At 38.6% G+C, this 19536-nt stretch overlaps 1 protein-coding gene across 1 annotated transcript; it reads left to right on the top strand.

Moving 5' to 3' along the window:
* Positions 1-788: 788 nt before the first annotated feature.
* Positions 789-19410, top strand: PAQR3 (progestin and adipoQ receptor family member 3). Its single transcript, XM_054591958.1, has 6 exons — positions 789-1176; positions 4443-4605; positions 8957-9112; positions 11213-11410; positions 13883-13973; positions 16846-19410. The coding sequence occupies exons 1-6, from the start codon at positions 992-994 to the stop codon at positions 16986-16988; spliced, it is 936 nt and encodes a 311-aa protein (XP_054447933.1). The 5' UTR covers positions 789-991; the 3' UTR covers positions 16989-19410.
* The last annotated feature ends 126 nt before the right edge of the window (positions 19411-19536 follow it).

The raw sequence follows: 19536 nt of genomic DNA, 5'->3' as shown, positions 1-19536 counted from the left end.
GGCATCTTTCTATTTCTGTTTCAAAAACCAGGCTACAGGCTCTCTTTCCATATATCCAAGTCAAACTTCGAAGAAAGGAATTGATTGGTCAAGCTAATTACCATTGGTCTTGTATGGACATTTGTGTCAGGACATCTCATGAGCCACTAATCCATCTTTGAATCAGCAGTGGTCACAAAGTAATGTAATGCGGTCCCAAAATGGATATATGAGAGTGGCAGGCACTCTCAGGCATGATTTTCCTGCACTAGGAAATGAGAATTCCTGTACATAGTGGGTCAGAGGACATGCTCTGAATGGTTTCAGTGTTTTAAATGTGTTGGAGGTGTCTTTATGGCTCAGTGGATGTCAGATTTTGGTAAATGTTCCACGAGCATCAAGTATCCTCTATTTCCAACTAAAGGCTAACCTTAGTTTACAAACATCTAGCTCCCTTCTGACATTAAGCGTGTGTGATTTGAGGCATACAGTAACCAACCGGTGAACACTTAGCTCGAGTTCTTATTTTTCTTCTATTTAACTCTTTTCTCCGATTTTTCAAAATTTAACAACTATTGCTTCTAGTTAAAAACGGAAAGAAAGAAAAAAACACGTGCATTCCCTTGCGCAGTTCCGTGTTCTTCTCACCAACAAAGGGAGACCCAGGCCACCACGTCCCCCGACTGCCGCCCCAGAACCCGGGCCCCGACCCACCGCCCCTGAAACACGTGAGCACCAACGCGCCAGAGGGGGCGGCCCTAGCGACGGCCGAGGGGCGGGGCCCGCCGCGGCGTGCTGACGTCAGAGAGGGCTGCGACGCCGCCGGTCAGCCGTGAGGCTGACGGCGGTAGCCGGTGCGTGTTCGCAGCCGGGCCTGGGCAGCGGCGGCGTCCTAGGAACTCGCGCAGCGTCCGCGGACTCCGGGGCGGGGGCTGCGGCAGCGAAGCCCCCTCCCCGGGGAGGCGGGGCTTGGGGGAGCTCCCCAGTAGGGGAGCGGTGGCGGCCGGGGAGGATGCATCAGAAGCTGTTGAAGAGCGCGCATTACATCGAGCTGGGCAGCTACCAGTACTGGCCAGTCCTGGTGCCCCGCGGCATTCGCCTGTACACCTACGAGCAGATCCCCGTGTCCCTCAAGGACAACCCATACATCACCGACGGCTACCGGGCTTACCTCCCCTCCAGGCTGTGCATCAAAAGGTACGGTCTGGCCGCCTCCGCGGGGCGTGCCTGGGGGACGCGCCGGCGGCCCCACCTCACCTACCGTTTTTTGTCTGGTCTCCCCTCTGCTCTCCCCGCTGCTTTCTGTGCCCATCCTTTTCATCCCTTCCTACCACCTCTCCTCTCTCGTTATCTTCCATCCTCCGCTGCCGGGGTACTTGATCCACAGAATAATAATGATAGTAACAATGATTTTAATTACCAGCTCCCCTCTGGCTCTCTGCTGTTTACAAAGGGCTTTTACATCCTTTATTCCTTTTGGTGTTTGCTGGGATGCACGGCGGACACCTCACTGACAGGGGCTGAGCCACACTTGCCGCTATGTATACCTAAGCTTTATTTTTAGAGCAGCCCTATGGAAATTCGGACATTCGGGGTCAGATAAATACCTGTATAATAGTGAACAAGTTCACATTGTCATACATGTTATATAAGTATATATACGATGTATATATATACACATTGACATATATTATGTCGTATATGATCATGACATATAATATATAAAGTATATATAATGTTTTATATATATATATTTAGAAACCCCCGATTCATTCATTCAGTAGGGACTGTGGAGCCCTTGCTAGGTGTCAGGGACTTTAGCCAGGTGGTGCAGAGAACAGACAGGGCCCTTGTTCTCATGGTGGTACTATGGTCCAGCCTGAGTGACACATTAAAAAAGATAATTATGCTGTTACATAATAACCATTGTGAAAAACGCTGTGTAGGAAAAGCACATCAGCAAAGAGAGCCTATCATAAAGGGCATGGCCCTCCTCGAGCACTATAGAAGCAATTCTGAATTTCCCCATCATCTAAACCTTTGAAACCAAAAGTCCCTTGAAAGCCTGGGTTTAAAAAAACAAAACTGAAAAAGTAATTCTTAGGAGAGCTTTCTGTTAAAATTCATTTTATATACTTAAATACAGGACCCCACTTGAATTGCTCAAGCAGCAACCAGAATGTCTGATTCTTGCTCTTTTCAGCATGGTCTTCACCCAGTCCCTTTGCCCTGCCTTGGAAGTATTTCTGAGACTCACAGTCACAAGTTGACAGCATTGTCGATCACTTCCTGATTTTAATGGATGGCCCACAAGACTTCACAATTTGAATTCTAAGTAATCGTTTCCTCCCCGGCGCCTCCTAGGCATAAGTTACTACACAAGAAATCAGAGCTGGGCCCCGCTGTCCATGAACATTTCCACAAGGATGGAGCAGGTAGAGAATTGCCTTAAATATTTTATACCCACCTAACAGCAGTCCTCTGCATTCTGATATCAGAGCCCAAATATTACGGATAGAGAAATGAAATCTAGTGCTTTAGATCTTGGGCTGTTGAGTCAAAAAAAAAACAAAAAAAACAAAAAACGTTGGGTGTCCAGATCTTCCACTTAACAGCTTTAAACAAAAGTTAACCTCTCTGAGCCTTATTTTCCCTATTTGTAAAAGTGAGAATGATCACAATAGCTGCTTCAGAAAGTACAATAATAAAGATTAAATGAGATTATATATGTAAAACCCTACACAATCCTAAACACACAGTGAATGATATCATAATGATGATCGAGTTCAAAGATGAATATATGTTGATGATGGAGATGATTATTGATTTTGAAACTGAACAGAATCTGGCCATAGATTCTCATAAAATAGGAGTATGTCCTCTACAGGGGATATTCTTCTAAGTGCTCTTCCCAGTTTCAGCTGTTGCCCACTCTTTTAGCTGTCAAGCATGACCAGAACAGATTTCAGATATGAGAGGTATTGTGTCACAACTGTTTGCCAGTACTCTGTTATTTGGAAAACCCTGCCAACATTGTTCTCAATTCAGTTCATTAGATTATACTGAGTTGCACAAAATGAAAAGTTCTAAAGCAATAGGCAGAGCATAGTATTGATTGTCAACACAGACCTGTAGTTAAATGTGTTCTCTCACATTCCTGCATGCTATCCCCACCCCCCGCAACACACACAATATAAGTAGTCTTTATACTTGATGCTTGTACAGAGTAAAGCCTCAAATTCATGATACAAGATCCACTTTTCTCTTGATGACCATTTGACAGTGTGAGACCCTGCTGCTGTTGATAAGGGAAAATGGGAACCATGGTGACTGCTGCAAACTCAGTAGGTTAGCTTTATATGTTAACACTTATTAATAAGGATTCTGAATCAGTGAAAATCAAAGACCGTAGTTTAGAAAGATTATATTCTGCAAGGTATATAATCTTTTTATCATGGTATCACCTTTCAGTAAGTAATCAGATGAGTTCTATCCACAGCAGGAGAAACATTTCACAGAAGCAAGGAAGGAGCTGGGAGGGACTGGCAGCAACATCTGATCCAGCTCCCTTGTTTTATAGGTGAAGACACTGAAGCCAGAGAGGCTCAATGACTTGCTCATGGTCACAGAGCTAATCTGTTATAGAGGGGGTGAAGGGACTGTAGGCCTTTCCACTTGTGGTCGGGCTGGTACACCAACCATGTGTGCTGCCAAAACTACTTAAACTCAAACCAGTTAGTCAGCATTTTGAAAGAGGGTAAATAAAACTGATATTAAAAGTAACCTCCTATTGTCCCTGAAAAGAACATGCCACCTGGAAACACTAGTATGGTTCCAAAATAATCATAGCCAAGTTGTCCCAGCATGCCCATCTTAAAGGTATTTCCAGTGAATCGGTTTGTATTTATTCTGCTTCTCTCAAGTCCAGTTAATTTTTTATTTGCATTTAATGAATGCTAAAAAGGTATTTTAAGTGTGTGCTTAACTAACACTTAGAAGGTTTTCAGATATTTATTATTGAACATCAAAGTATTCTAGTTAATAACCAGTTTTCATCTGCACATTTATTTCTGTAGACATTTAGCATCTAATTTGAGCAAGGCACTGTGCTTGGAACAGTGGTATCATAACAATGAATGGTGCCAGCCATCCAAGGGAGTTCATAGACTGGAGGATGAGATGGAATTTATCCATAAGTAACTATAATATGAGGAAGAAAATGGTCAATATGATAATACAGGTGAGCACCAAAAAAGCTCTAAGACCCTAGGATTGGTTGTGGAAAAACTTAAGAGATTAATTAGACTAAATGATATATCAAATTTAGAAAGGCAGAGATTGGGTTAAGGGCTTAAAGTAACAAATGTTAGATAACCCAGAAAAATTGCACTAACCTTTTAATTGCAACGAGTGAGCCACTATAGTTCTAAACTGCATGGTTTGTTTGTTTGTTTGTTTTCCAGTTTGTTTATTTTATCTAATGAGACAGTAAACATCTGGAGTCATCTGCTGGGTTTCTTTCTCTTCTTCACACTGGGGATATATGACATGACATCTGTGTTACCCTCGGCAAGTGCCTCCAGAGAAGATTTTGTGATATGTTCTATTTGTCTTTTCTGCTTCCAGGTAAGTCACTTCACAAACACTGTTACTGGTAAAGAGAACTTGAGTCAGACAAGCGTGGGCAGGTGGCTTGCTTCATACCCACTACTTGCTTTGAAAGCCCCAAAATGACATATAGGTTAGCTTACTTGCTTTTATAGTATAAACACAGAAAAATATGTTTTATGTAAGTACATTTGGATGTTATTATTTGAAATCTAGTAAGTTTTAAAGATTGAGAAAATTTCTTTGTTTCCTTTTCTCCTTCCCTGTTTAGACATCTCTCATTTAAGATTAATATAAGGATAGGAATCTCTGTACTATATTTTCTGACTGAAGTAGAATACTAGTGTCTGCTTAAAACTTGTTTGAGAAGATTTTTCATCTTTTTCCTATTTATATGTCTGATTTTTGTATTTGTTGTTTCCATACCATCTTAACTTTAACATCTTGTTTTGCTGGTATTGATCTTTTCTGTTGCTTTAATGTAAATTTCCTTTGGTTCTTTTACACTTGCCTGATTTCAAATACTCCTTCAGTTTCTGCTCCTCTCTACCTCTTGTATTTGTTAATTCTTTAGCATTTTTCTTCAAAAATCTATAATAGTACCTTTAGAAGTTGTATTTAATAGTTTTACAAACATAATTTTAAAAAAGAAAACAAATGTGAACCAAAATCCTGTTGACATTTTTAAATTGAAAAAAAATGCACAAAGCACAGAACATCATAAAAATGAAAAGAAAATGGTGTCATCCCACTTCCTCCAAACATAGGCCAGCACTCCCTGCAGTTAACCCGTAAGCTGGCTGCGCAGGTGTTGCTTCTATTATGTGTCAATTTCAGACCTTTATCTTTTGACTCAAAACTTTGGAATTAAATGATTAAGAAACATATCAGAAAAATCTTCCTCCCCCTCCTTTTTTTTAGAATTCCGGTTTCTGGAATAATATTTTAAAGTTCTTTGAGGGAAAGAACACTCTGATTTTTGTGTTATTATTGTTAGAAAATTACTTTTAAGTGTTTTTTAAAGTATACTCTTTCTCAGGTGTAATTCTTGTCCTGATTGAAGCCTAAATATCTTCTAGAATCCATTGATAGTTTTAAAATGAATTATTTTATAGTTAAAATTTTAGATATATCTTAACACAGACTGAGGTGCCCTTAATAATCATTAATAAGCAAAACTGGTTTTCACCCCCCCCCCCCCCGTTAGGTACATGGGTACCATCTGCTCTGAGAACCCCACCTGTTTTCCTCCGCCCCCGGGCCTGTCCTCCATCCCTTCGCCGCTCAGCCTCAGCTGATGTTAGTTCGAGGAATACATATTGATTTTCACATTGGCCTGAAAAAAACAATGCATTACAAAACTATAAAGATGAGATAATTACAGAAACTGCCCATAGAGAAACACCCAAAGTATTACAGTGGTCGCCCAGGACTGTTCCACAGGACAGTAAAATCCTGGTCTCCCAAGTGGCAGCGCCATGGTCTCTGTGTTACACACCATGAAACTTGCGAAGGACAACTGAGCACTTCTTCCCTACTTAAAGATATCATTTCTGTTATTTTTATGAAATTATACTTACCACTTGTTCACCCAGTTCTTCCAAATTCTTAGAATCAGCAGGTAGTATGGTAAACCATAAATATATGTTAATATTGATTTACATTTAATTTTTAAAACACATAGCATTTTTCTCCTCTTTTCATTTTTACTCATTTCTTATACTCAGTGCTTTCCTCCCAACCAAATTAATAGAGTGTATTGTGAATAACAGAATGTGATTCCAGGGGCTCTGAACTTTCCCAGAGGTCTTTCTGTCCTAGAGAAGAGTAGACTCTGAGAGCGTCTTTCCCTAGATTCAGTTCATTTACATTCAGTTCAATAAATATTTTTAAATGCCTCCTATCTAAAGCCAGGTACTAAGCTAGGCTTCGGGAATACCGTGCTGAACAAAACCAACCTGGCATAAAGACCAGGTCACTCAAGGAGGAGGGCAGAAGGCAGGCTGAGGCAGGGCATTTACAGAGGAAAAACATAGTTTTATAAAGTCCCAGAAGCAAGAGACAGCTTAGCACTTTCTGGACTTGCCGCTGTTGGTCTTTGTGGTTGGATCCTGGGAGAGAGAACAGAGGAGGAGGAGGAGGTCGGAGAGATAGGAGCCTGAGACACTTGGCTGTTGTGCCAAGGAGTGCCGACGTAGGGTGTCACACTCTCGTTATCTGTCCACCTTGAGGGAGTGCGATGTTTTACAGAAGAAAACTGAAACATACTCATTTTGCCCAATCATTTTTGTCAGTTTTTTAAGGAACCAACCGTGACACTTCTCCTTAAAAGAGGACATACTAAGTATAGGTTAACATTCTAAAACTCAGCGCTCTCTATTAACACTATAGACTGTACTTTCCCTTTGATACTGTAGTTTTTCCTCTTGTTCACAAAGAAATTAGCTATATTGTTGTTTTTTATGACCACTGTAAGATATACTCATGGAAAAATTCAAGCAAACAAAAATGTATATGGAAGAAAGTAAAAGTCACTTGAAATTCGGCTTCCCAGAGGTAACCACATTTGAAATTTGGGTTAAAAGTCCTGACGCTGTGTATGCACAGCTGCCTCACAGCTGCCGCCTGCCTGCCTACCTGTCCACCAACTTTCAAGCTATGATCACCTCTGCATGTGTTTTGTGTCGCTAAGCATTGTGACAATGAGATCTTTCCCTTTTGATGAAAATATATACTTTGATGCTTTTCTGGATTTACTGTGTTTTATCTCAAGGGTAATTTGAGAAAACAAATGACCAGAATTTTATGTTTAATTGGATCAGTAAACTAACTTGTAGCTTAGTTGCCAAAGCCACAGACCAATAAGGATTTTAGACTGGATTAAGAAATGAGTACATTGCTTTGAATACTAATATTGAGGCTATGGGGACTGACTAGGTTTAGTGACCAGATTATAGAACAGCTAGATGACCATTTATCTGCCTTACCAATTGCTTACAGATGTTTATCAGTTTGACCTACTTCACGTTGTTTATCTGTCCTGTTTTCCCCACCCCCACTGTCCCTGGCCCAGTGTAGGCTCTGGTGGTTGCTCCCCAGGGCTCCTCCTGTAGCCTCTCCTCCCAGCCTTCTCTAAGGGTGCACTTCAGACCTTCCGTAGTAGCACACCTGGCCCGTAATACTGAAGTTAAAACTGCTTGATGTATGTAACTTTTCATAACTGTCATGAAGAAGGCCACATGACACTCCTTAATGGTTCAGTTTCTCAGTGTGTTGCTTTTCCTGTGAACCTCCCAATAAACACGTGCACATCATTGTTTCTGTCCTTGACGAATGCCAGATCGACCTTTTACCATTCAGTTCGGGTGTGTCCACCCACAAGTCCCACCTCCCAAATACACACACCCGCTGAGCCAGTGCCCTCCCTCCTCCATTCGCTCACTGTGCTCTGCACTGACTTTTCTTGTGGGACTTCTTCTGTCACCATTTGTTTCAGGAATATCTGTCTGAGTAAAGGTTTCATCTTTGTGTCCCAAGTGCATGACACACAGCAAGGATTTAATGTCTGGATAGAATTCAACCATAAAAATCTTACCAGTTTTTAGAGTGGGCCATTGAATCAGATTATTTTGCTCTCAATTTGACAATTATATAAAGTAAGCAAAAGTCATAATTATCTTTTCTTGGACACAACAAAGTAAACTCTACACAGTGAAATCACATACAGACGTGAAGAATCTTAAATGAAAAAAGCAAACTTCAGAGCAGAATGTTTAATGTGATTCCATTTGGTTAATCTAAAAAAAAGTATTTATGTATTGTTCATGTAGACTTCTACATTATACATCTTTGATATACTCATTGAAAATATATGAAAAGATGTAAATGTTATCATTGGCGACCTTTGGGGAATAGATTTGAACAGGAAGGGTTTAATTTTTACCTCATACAATTCTATGTTCTTTGACTTTTTTTTAAAGACATGGATTACTTATATAGTAAATACTTTATTAAAAAGAAAACGCATTCATGGATCAAAGTAAGCCCCAGTGGATATTTTTAAAACATTTGTATTGCATAATTTTCCTACTGTTGTGCTATTTATTTTAAATTTTTATATTATAAAATAGCTATCATTTTAAATGTCTTTCTGTATATGATTGTTGTGCCCGTTTTACCCATGAGGAAACCGAGGGTTGGAGAAATGACACGCTTGACTGACCTAAGCCCAGGGCTGAGCTCCCAGCCCAGGTGTGTTTGACTGGGCTTCCTGAACCACTTCCTGAACATCGCACATGAGTTGGTTTAGTTTCTTTGTGTTTCACTTCAATTTTTTGGTTTCACTTTCAATTTCCCCCCACCCCCACAGGTCTGTATGCTTTGCTCTGTGGGCTATCATCTTTTTTCCTGCCATCGATCAGAAAAAACCTGTCGAAGATGGATGGCATTAGATTATGCAGGAATTTCTATTGGGATACTGGGCTGCTATGTCTCTGGAGTATTTTATGCATTTTATTGTAATAATGTAAGTAATTTAAAGCAGTTTTCATTCTACCTTTCATATAGGTCTGGATTTTCTTGCTATTGTTCCTTTGAAAGTCTGAATAAGCACACAATTAACTTAGGGAAGAAACAGAAGAGTTTTACGTAGACTTTGTTGCTACACAGTAATAGAAAACTGCCAACATAGCAGCAGTATAAAACTAGCAAAGAGAAAAATCATAAATTTGGTTTGAATGTAAGAGCATATATTAATTATAGACATAAGTGCGCCATTTGCCCTTTAGGCCTAATTAGTTTGAAACATAAGTATATAATTAAATATATATGCAATTAACTTGTTATAAATTTGGTTTAGTAGTAAAATAGATTTTAGTAGTAAAATCTTTTTATGGCCTGCTTAGCCTTCATGCTTGTTTGTTTTGAATGAAACTGTTTATGTCTTTAAAAAATTTAGACGGAATGTGCCAACTTAAACTAGAGGCTTAAGTACAGTCATGTAGTATTTGGAATTGTTTTTGCTCATCTTATTCTGTATTTCTCTAGAATCTGTTTTCTGCTTACATCTTTGTAAACATATCAGATAATCAAAAAGATCAGGCAAATACTTTTTGTAAATCTCTTCAGAGAAATTAAAAGTCAGGATAGATTAAAGAGAAAGGAGAAACTAAAGTAATACAGTCCATGATCATTTAAAGGAAAAATGTTCTTCCTTCTGGTCTAATCTTTTCCAAATATTCACCTGCTATAGTGGCTCTTTACCTTTTAAGGAACACAGGCTGCTTTGAGAATGAGACTGCAAGCTAGGGACCCTCCATCAAGGAAAATGTACATTTGGGCAAAAAGCAACCAAATATTTTGACATGTGATTTCAGGAAGCTAATAGGCCCACACAGGTCCCTGGAGTCCAGGTTAAGAACTCCATCCATGAGGTGCTAACTCTTATGCTTCAAAACCAGGTTTCTGCTGCTCACTTAGAGACCTAAATGTTCTAGAAGACCTTCAAACCTAATAAATTTTTAAATAAACATTCTTTCACGTCCCCCATTTTTCTCCCCCCAACACACACACACACACACACACACACACACACACACACACACACACACACACAGACACACACACGCGTGCGTGCGCTCATGCATTTGGACCATCTTTGTTCATTTTCTCTATTAATAGAAGCTGTGTGTGTGGTCTCTCATACTAAAAACAGCCAAGCCATCCTCTGCCGCCCTCTGACGCAGCCAGTCAGCCAGTAAGACTTTATTTCAAAAATGCCTCCTGAATCTGGTGCTCATATCCATCTTCCTTGTTCAACAAGAATCCAAGCTCCTATTCACTTGTTGAATTGGCTATTGGTATATCTTCTAGCTGACTTCCTGTCATTCTCATTCTTTTCCACATTGTTGTCAGAGTTCTTTTTCTAATGAGTCAATTTGAAAAACAGCCATGTTACCCCATTCTTAAAGAACTCTGCTCTTCTCTCAGCACCAACATGGTAAAAGTTCCAAATTCATAGCCTGCCGGAACGCTTGCCTTTCAGCCTCCCTTCCCAAAACTTCCCTGCTGCATGTGGCTGCGTGTGCTGGGTTTTTGTTTTCCCTTGAGAGCTTCCTCCTCCCATAAAATCTTACATATTCTTCAAGACCCAGCTTAGGTCATCTCTGTGAAACATTTTTAGCTACTCCAATTAACATTCATTGCTTCCTCTTCCATGGTTCTACGGCATTCTGTTGATAATGCAGTTACAGTACTTATCATTAGCTTATAATCACTGGTTTACATGTTTGCCCCTCCCATAGTCTGTGAGCTCACCCACTGAGCAAGTGCATGTCATAATCATCTTTGTTTCTCCAGGACATAAATTGTCCCTAGCATATAATAGGTCCTCAGAAAATGTTTCGTGTGATAAATGTGGTCTCTTAACCAGCTCACTTTGAAATTTGGTATGTCATCCTGAGAAACTTAACAAAGTTGTATGGAACATGGATTTTTTAAAGAAAGATAGGTAATCATGTTCAGAAATTAAAATACCAAGTAAATTGGAATGTGTAACGTAGAAGCCAAAATTACTTTTTCCTTCCTTTATTAATAACAACTAAAATTTGATCACCTTCCATTCCAGTATTGGCGTCAAGTGTACTTGGTCACAGTGCTTGCTATGATCCTGGCAGTGTTCTTTGCGCAGATTCATCCCGATTACCTCACACAGCAGTGGCAGAGGCTTCGTTCCATCATCTTTTGTTCTGTTTCGGGATATGGAGTGATTCCTACACTTCACTGGGTTTGGCTCAATGGAGGAATAGGTGCTCCTATTGTACAGGTAGGTTAAACATCTGTATTTTTTCCATTTTGTGTGTCCTTTCAATTATATTCCTTTTGGGTATAGTAGTATCAGGCCAAGTGGGGGGGTCTTTGTCACTTGAGACCATATTTATAATTATATATTGATACCATAATTTTTATACCGATATAAATAAGCGTACCTTGCAAGAACCAAGATAAAGTAACTACCATGTTTTTCTGAGCAAATCACATATACTTTTAGCTTTCTATGAAATAATACATTCTTAATTCTTTCTGTTACACCGAGTGTGTAAGTACCCGAGTCCTTACCTGTCGAGGGTGACTCACGTATTTCTAGCTTTGTCGGCTGAGGCGAGGAAACCACCAGTGACGACGCAAGCACAGATGGAGGGGCAGTGGGTGCTGTGTGTGTGTGGGTAGAGGAGGAGGAGTTGGGACAGATTTTTACCTCGGTCCTGTGGGATATAAAAGTGGAGATAGGTCATAAAATTTAGGTTAGACTTCGAGACTAGTCATTAAGTTTTGAAAATCATTGCTGTATTGGGGGCTGGAGCCGTGGAAGCATACTTGACCCACCAAAGAAAATATACTGATGAATAGGAGCTATTAGAGGTAGGTATGATAGGGGCACGGTTGGAGCACAGGAGGAAGAACCTCAGTGATAACTGCTGAATATTCTTGAAAAGAGGATTAGAAATGAGACATTTTTAGAGATCCAAATGGAAATGTTTTAAGTATGTACTAGAGAGTAAAGTTGAGAATGTTTAACATCAGTAAACATGCCCAAAAATCTAGCAGAAATCACATATACTTTTGTAATGGAAACTTCATCTGGAATATGGGAATTTAAATACAGGTAGTATTCCAAAGAATCAGATATTTTTTTGATGCGGCAGGATTACATATACTTGCAAGAAGCTGGCAACAGCATGTAGAAAAACATTTGGGTATAAAACTAAAAAGAGGAAGTTCTGTGGTTTAGCGAATTGAGTGATATGATGCCTGCCCACGTTGCCAACTTGAGGACTAGGGTGATGCTTTCTTCTTAAGACTGGGAAATAGGGAGAGCCCTGGCTGGTGTGGCTTGGTTGGTTGGAGCATCATCCTATAAACCAAAAGGTTGTGAGTTCAATTCCCAGTCAGGGCACATACCTATGTTGTGGGTTCAGCTCCAAGTCAGAGCACATACGGGAGGCAACCAGTTGATGTTTCTCTTTCACATTGATGTTTCTCTCCCTCTCTCCCTCCCTCTCTTCTCTCTAAAATCAATAAGCATGCCCTCAGATAAGGATTAAAAAAAAAGAAAAGAAAAACAGGGACAAAGGTGAGACAGTAGTGATGAGGAACTTCAGTGATCCCGACATCCATGAAAACATTATTTTCTGGGAATGTGATTTCCTGAAAATAAGTAAAGAAAATGGAATAGGGAACCGCCACTCGAGGTTTAATTCTAACCAGAAATTAGTAACTGATTGTTGATGTAGAAGTGACCAAAATTTCAGAATGGGGTGACTCATCCCTTTTAAGTTTATAATAACAAAAAAAGAGAACCAGACCCATTAAGATAGTGGATTTTAGAGAACTCAGGAAAAAGTAGGAACTTTCCCATGTGCAGACATCTTAAAATAGAAGTATGGCTTAGGAAGACAGTGGTTCTCAAAGATGGAAATCTGACATGCTTACAGGTCATTCCTGTGGAAAAGCAAAGGGAGACTTCCAGGGAAATTTCAAAGATGAAAATAAAAGCACTAACCAAAGATAAAAAGTTCCATAAGGGCTAATTCTGGGAGGTAGGTTGGAGTCGTGTTCCAGAATGTTTGAGAAATCCTAGGTTGATTATCTTGAGAATATAGAAAGTAGAGAGGGCTATGATAATTCTCAGATATTTGAAGAGAGAAGAAAAGTAACCTGTCTTTATTTCTTAAATGGCTCTTGGTCAATTGGGTTTATAACCAGAGTTAGGAAACAATACATATAAATTGTAGCTGGCTAATTTTCTTAGGGCATGGAGGAGCTTTCCAGTAGAGCGGTGAGATAGACGCTTTGTAGTAGTACTCAACAAGACCCCCTTCCTGGGATGGTGGAACAGATTTTGTGATTGGGCCGCACTCCTTGGGTCTTTGCAGCCGTAAGTCCCTGGTCTTCAGTCTTTTTGCTTATTCATCTGGTAACTCCACCCTACATGCACTCCACCCATGTATCTATATTGTAGATGGGGTTGTAGGTTGTAGGACCTTCAGCCTTTTTAAGCTCTGTCTCCTTTAGTACAGTAACCTTCAGGGCATGCTCTGTGCTCTGCTCTTGTGGACGGCTTTCTGTAGGATTAAGAGTGGGATTTCTATTATTGGAGACTGTCTGCAAAAGCAATTCAGATTTAACAGACTTAATTATAATCCACCTGTGAATTCTATCTGTAAATCAAATTCATAATAAATTGGAGTTTCAATCATAGTAGGAAGACCTGTGAACAGCATGTTTGGCTTTTCAGGACTTTGCACCCCGTGTGGTTGTGATGTACGTGATCGCTCTTCTTGCTTTCCTATTCTACGTTTCCAAAGTTCCAGAACGCTACTTTCCAGGTAGGTACTGCTTTTACACTGATTTTGTAACTTTATTCTAAATATATGGTTGATGTATAAACTTAGATTTTTTTTCAACACTACTAATGATGGAGTGGCTCTCCTCAAATGTTATCTAAACTGTTAACTTTCAAAGGGTTTTCACAGATTTTTCCTTTCATCCTTACAATGTAAAGTGAGTCCACTAGCTGTGGTTACCGCCATTTCACAATTGTGAACTAGTGATAAAGTCTTCTGACCCCCCAGCCACTGTTTTTTGGTGGAGCACTAATTATCAATTGCTATTCTTTACATGCCAACTTATTCTTTTTTTTTTTCCTTTAATTTTTATGTATTTTTAAAGAGAGGAGAATGGAGAAAGACAGGGGGAAAAACAACAGTGTGTGGTTGCTTCTCACTCACCCCCTACTGGGGACCTGGCCCACAACCCAGGCATGTGCCCGGGCTGGGAATCGAACTAGCAACCCTTTGGTTCACAAGCTGGTGCTCAATCCACTGAGCCACACCAGCCAGGGCCCAACATATTATTAAAAATTAATTTATATATGCAGAGACATGTAAAATTACAAATAAGAAGATAATGAAAACAAGCCAGGGTTAGGATCACTTCACAATATATCTGTCCAACATAAGGTTCTATCAAATAGATAAAGGCCACCAGTCTGGCTTTCAGCTTTCTGGCATCCAGCGCTAATAGGAAAGTGATAAAGGTTAAAGAGTCTTCCTGTCCACAAGATATACACAAGCTAGTCATTCAAGAGAAAGACAGATTTCCCAGGTTCTTTAGTCCAGAGGAAAAATTTCTGATAGAAAATAACTAAGAGGACACTAGGTAGAATGAACGGTGTCACTGTTTGGATTCAAACCCCACATGGACACTCACTAGCTGCATAAACTAAACAAGTTATTAAGCTTTGTGAGGATTAGATGTAGCACATTTCTTCACAAGTAGTAAACACTCGATGTTAGCAATTATTGTTATGATGTTTCTCAACCCCAGTCCCATAAATGAAATCTGTGGTTTAGTAAAGGCCAGGGTGATACAAGTTCAGGGGCCCTTTGGCTGCGTGAAGAATGACAGAGCACATTAAAGCAGTGATTTGTCATTGTAGGGCCGTACGTAGGGAGTAGTTTAATTCAAACTGCAAACTCATTTTTCCTCTCCTGGGTTGAGAACCACTTCTGTAGGGAACTGAGGACTGGTGTAGTGGAAAAAGAAAGGAGGAGAAACCCAGATCTAGAGGATGAATAGATGGTAGAACCTCGGGCATTCCTCAGTGCACTCGGTTTTTCACCAATGAGTTTTCATAAGAATGGAATACAAAGAACTCGAGTGTTGTAAACATTAGGATTCGGGGACATAATTAGGACATGTTCCTGAATTGAAGACCACCCATACTCCAGACAGGGCTGGAATTTTCCTCAGCAAACAGTTCTGGTAAAAATACATTTTTGTCTCATTTTATTTATAATAATTATTTTAAAGATTATTTCCTCTTCATCACAGACACGTGTAGAAAATTAAATCACGGAAGTTCTCTAACATTTTTAGTCCTTAAGATATTCAGATCAGGAGTTCCCAGCTGTCTAATATAGGACACTTATAAAAGGGCAAATGTTATGCAACTTAACATTTCTGCAAGATTAACTTGACATAAAATGTGCCCCAGGTACCTCTGAGCAGTGGCAATAGGTAGACCACGAAAACTCTACAGATAAAAATGATCATTTCAGATGTTCATAAATGAATGGCTTAAAAACCTTGTCCAGCCAGTCCTCATTTATGACCTGACTGTAAAGAGAAACATGTGCATTGGTGGCAGATGATGAGCGAATACCATAAAATCCAAAAACTTGAACTTAAGAACTTAACTTCAGCTCAGGTTAAATTTTTAACTCTACATAAACATCACAGTGGTATTCGATGAGTCCAGGCATCTCCCAGGTGTCCATGGACAGAACTTAGCAGATCTGTGATATCTGTATTACAATATAATCAATTTTCTTTTTAATCCTCTGTATTTTAGGTTTTTAAAATGAATCTATGGACTTCATTAGACTGTCAAAAAAGGGCTAAGAACACTTACAGAAGGAATTCTGTTGACTTACACATTAAAATCTACTGATTATTTTTCTTGGTAAGAGAAGGTTTAGAGATATTTACATTACATGACTATAGAAACATCTAGAGTAAGAAAGTTATTTCCATTTAAACTTCTATAGCCCTGTATTTTATTTTTGAAGAAGCTTCCTACAAGTTAATTATTTAATCTCCTTGGGACTTAACCTTTAATCACAAAGAAAAATAATTCTCCTAGGTTGTATATGAACTAACCAAACTTAATTAACCTATCACTAATTACATTTTGCAGATTATTAGTTTGATAGCTCAAGATTCAGACCTGAGCTTTCTCCTTACACACCTGCTTGAAATAAGAAGTGCTTCTAGCAGACCCACCTCCAGACACAAAATGTGTATACTCCATAGCAACTCCATGATTTGTAGCACTAATTTTCTCTGCTTCTCTCATGGAATGTCTTTTCTTCACCAGATATAAATTGAGACATGGAAGACTAAAGGACAAATTCCTGAAATTAACCACAACAGATTTTTGAAAACACATTCGGAATAGTATTTCTCAAATTCACCAGTATACCTTTATGAATAAAACTTTAAAATTAGACTCAAATATGAATTCATCCTTTCCTAAAAAACATTTGGCTCTTAATTGAGTCAGTTTCTAGGGGCTCTGAGACTACCAAAATCTTTCTGTTTCTGAGCTATATTTCCAAGGCCAAAAATAAAAATTTACTTTAATTTTAATTTAAAAATACTACAGTCAACATTCATTCTCTCAACCTTCCTTTACAGGACAACTAAACTACCTCGGTTCGAGCCACCAAATATGGCACATCCTTGCAGTAGTGATGTTATATTGGTGGCATCAGTCAACAGTGTATGTCATGCAGTACAGACATAGCAAGCCTTGTCCAGACTATGTTTCCCACTTGTGAATTCAGGTATGGCCACCTGGTGTATTCAGTTGTTAAGCAATATGTAACAGGGAATTGTATACCCCAATATTTCTAAAATTCCCTTAGTTTTTCGTTTTTCCTGTTTAATATCTTATGAGTAATACTTTATAAAAATGGGAAAAATATACTTCTGGATCTGTAAAAGTAACTGCTTTACAGGCCCTTTAAACTACTAATTTGCTGCTTCTACAGAAAGTGAAAATTAGTTGGCATTCAAAAGAAACATCTGAATACCAATGAATGTGAAACCAGTGTAGAAATAGTATTCATTTCACTTAACACCAGCTTAATTTCCTTAGGAAGGGCTCACCTCCATTATAAAATGGAGTCATCCTGTGTGATTACTTTAATTGAAAGTATTTACAGTTAGATGATCAAGTTCAAGTGCCTAATCAAGGCGAGGGTTGCAATAGCCTATGCTTAACACAAGCGAGGACAGTGATTTCGAGTCATCACTAGCCTTTAAATATGTGGTTTGTGAGAAACTGGCACATAAGATACTTTCTTTAGCTGTGGGTTCTCTTCTCCCTAGGAACATGGATTTTTTAGTTTGCTAGAACAAAAATTATAAACCTCTTCTCTAAGTTGAAAGAGGTGTTGAGATGAGGAAAAGAACTTGCATTATTATTTCCCATCAGATAAGAATGACATTAAAAACTGACTACATGATCAAGGTGACAGATCCTATAGTCTGATAAGTAATTAGCCATTTAAGCTTTTTAATTTCAAATATTAAGTTCATTTAATAATTGAACTTTTGTCAGCGGATTGCAGATTTATGGTTCCAAATCCCTGAAGCAGAAGAGCTTTCCCCTCTCTGAATTTGCAGTCCTAAATGTCCTGACGATGGGTTCCCAGCTATATGGGTGCTACCTTCAAGGCCATCGAATCCAGATGGCCCAGTCTTGACCCTGAAATGAACCTTAAGCCTTAGAACAAAGTCACGCAGATGCCCCCTTCGATGGCAGATTATTCACCTATGTTCTGAAACAGTAAATTGGCATTTTATTGTATATACTTAAAAAAAGGATCTCAATGCCCCATCATACAACATAACACTCTTGTTCTCTAGGGTTTTTTTTTTTCATACGCCTCAATTAAATCTCTTAAAGCAGTCACTCATAAAACCATGTTGTTTATTGGAACAGAAAATATTACCCAAGTTTCTTAATGGGTTGACATGAGCTGCTTTAGATATTGGTGTATCTTGACGACCTTGAAATTACTAAATATTAGAAGCGTTGATCGACCATGAAGCTTATTCCCAAAATGCCATTTGTACATACGATATTAGGAATGTTAATTCAATGTGCCTCAGTTCATGCATCTATAAAATTTTGTACTTTTTCCAGTGTAGTATTTTTGGAATATAGATTCCTCCATGCTAGTATCTCAGCAAGGAAAATTTTCCCCAGTAAGCCAAGGACACACTGTATTATGATGGAACACTACCTTGAAGAAGGCTGTTTTCTCTTAGGCCACAGATTTGACTCATGTGCTAAATAATAGAAGACTTTGATGTAATGATATATTTTCTCTGTAACATCCCTTATTGGCTTACATGGTATTACTGCTTTTAAATAGATATTTTGTCATTTTGGCCAAATAGACTCTTTACAATTAATTTTAAAATGATGGAGAAGTCTAGTTATTTTAGGTCTGGCACCATTTTTGTTATAAAATCATCTCAAAAACTTATTGAAAGTTAAGTTTTATCTTAATTTTAAAAAATATTCCTTTCTTTGTCAGTGTATGATTTAGCACTTGTCATCTGAATAGATAAAAAGAGCATAATGTGTTTAAGACTGTTCTTTGAATTTAAAAGGTCTGACTATAAGAATTACACCATGTAAACATTTCGTCTTTTCAAGAAAGTGTTAAATATTGTAAAGAAAGCTATCCTTTTTCATTCTTACCTTTACTATGATGTATTTATTATAATGTAGGGAATGAATGAATGCGGGTTGCTGTCAACTCTAAACATTTCTGTATATCAGCATTTACTGACCACCTACTGTGTGCATATCACTACTGGCAAAATTTTTAAGACATTGTTAACATTAAGTAACTATTTAAAATTGCCTACAAATCTGAGCCTGTAATGTATATTTATTTTTGTTTTACTAGATTTATTAAAAGTGCACTATTCAGCTACCGTACTAAAAAGTTTGCTTTTCATTTTGCCAATGTGTAAACTATAAAAGCTCTTTCCTGAAGGACTTTACATTTTAAAATTATCCATCGCTGTTTTAAATTGTCTATAGTGATTTATAAGGTTGTAGTTAACTCATTTAAGAGACGATTATCTTTCTATATAAAGGCATTTTTAAATAGCAAGATAGTGCTTGTCTTTGTCATTCAACTGAGTGCAATTCGCAAGCTGCATGGCAAAATGTTTTTATGTAAATAAACTGGTTTACTAAATATATAAAGTGCTGCTTGTCGTTCTTTATAATACATAACAGCTTCAAAATTGTATTTTAGAATCAGGAATGAAGATTCAGGGACTACATGTCACACCTTATGT

The sequence above is a fragment of the Pteronotus mesoamericanus genome, unplaced genomic scaffold, assembly GCF_021234165.1.
Source record: "Pteronotus mesoamericanus isolate MK-2021 breed Mesoamerican mustached bat unplaced genomic scaffold, CSHL_Meso_final contig_130, whole genome shotgun sequence".
In the NCBI taxonomy this organism is placed as follows: Eukaryota; Metazoa; Chordata; class Mammalia; order Chiroptera; family Mormoopidae; genus Pteronotus; species Pteronotus mesoamericanus.
Note: the sequence above shows the minus strand (reverse complement) of the source record. Positions and strands in the feature narration are given on the sequence as shown.

What these genes read in the sequence shown, in the direction of transcription:
- PAQR3 (XM_054591958.1), top strand. Translation starts at nt 992, where the DNA reads ATGCATCAGAAGCTGTTGAAGAGCGCGCATTACATCGAGCTGGGCAGC. An exon ending in TTTGTCTTTTCTGCTTCCAG is followed by an intron (nt 4,606 to 8,956) that starts GTAAGTCACTTC and finishes CCACCCCCACAG; the next exon opens with GTCTGTATGCTTTGCTCTGT. An exon ending in ATGCATTTTATTGTAATAAT is followed by an intron (nt 9,113 to 11,212) that starts GTAAGTAATTTA and finishes CTTCCATTCCAG; the next exon opens with TATTGGCGTCAAGTGTACTT.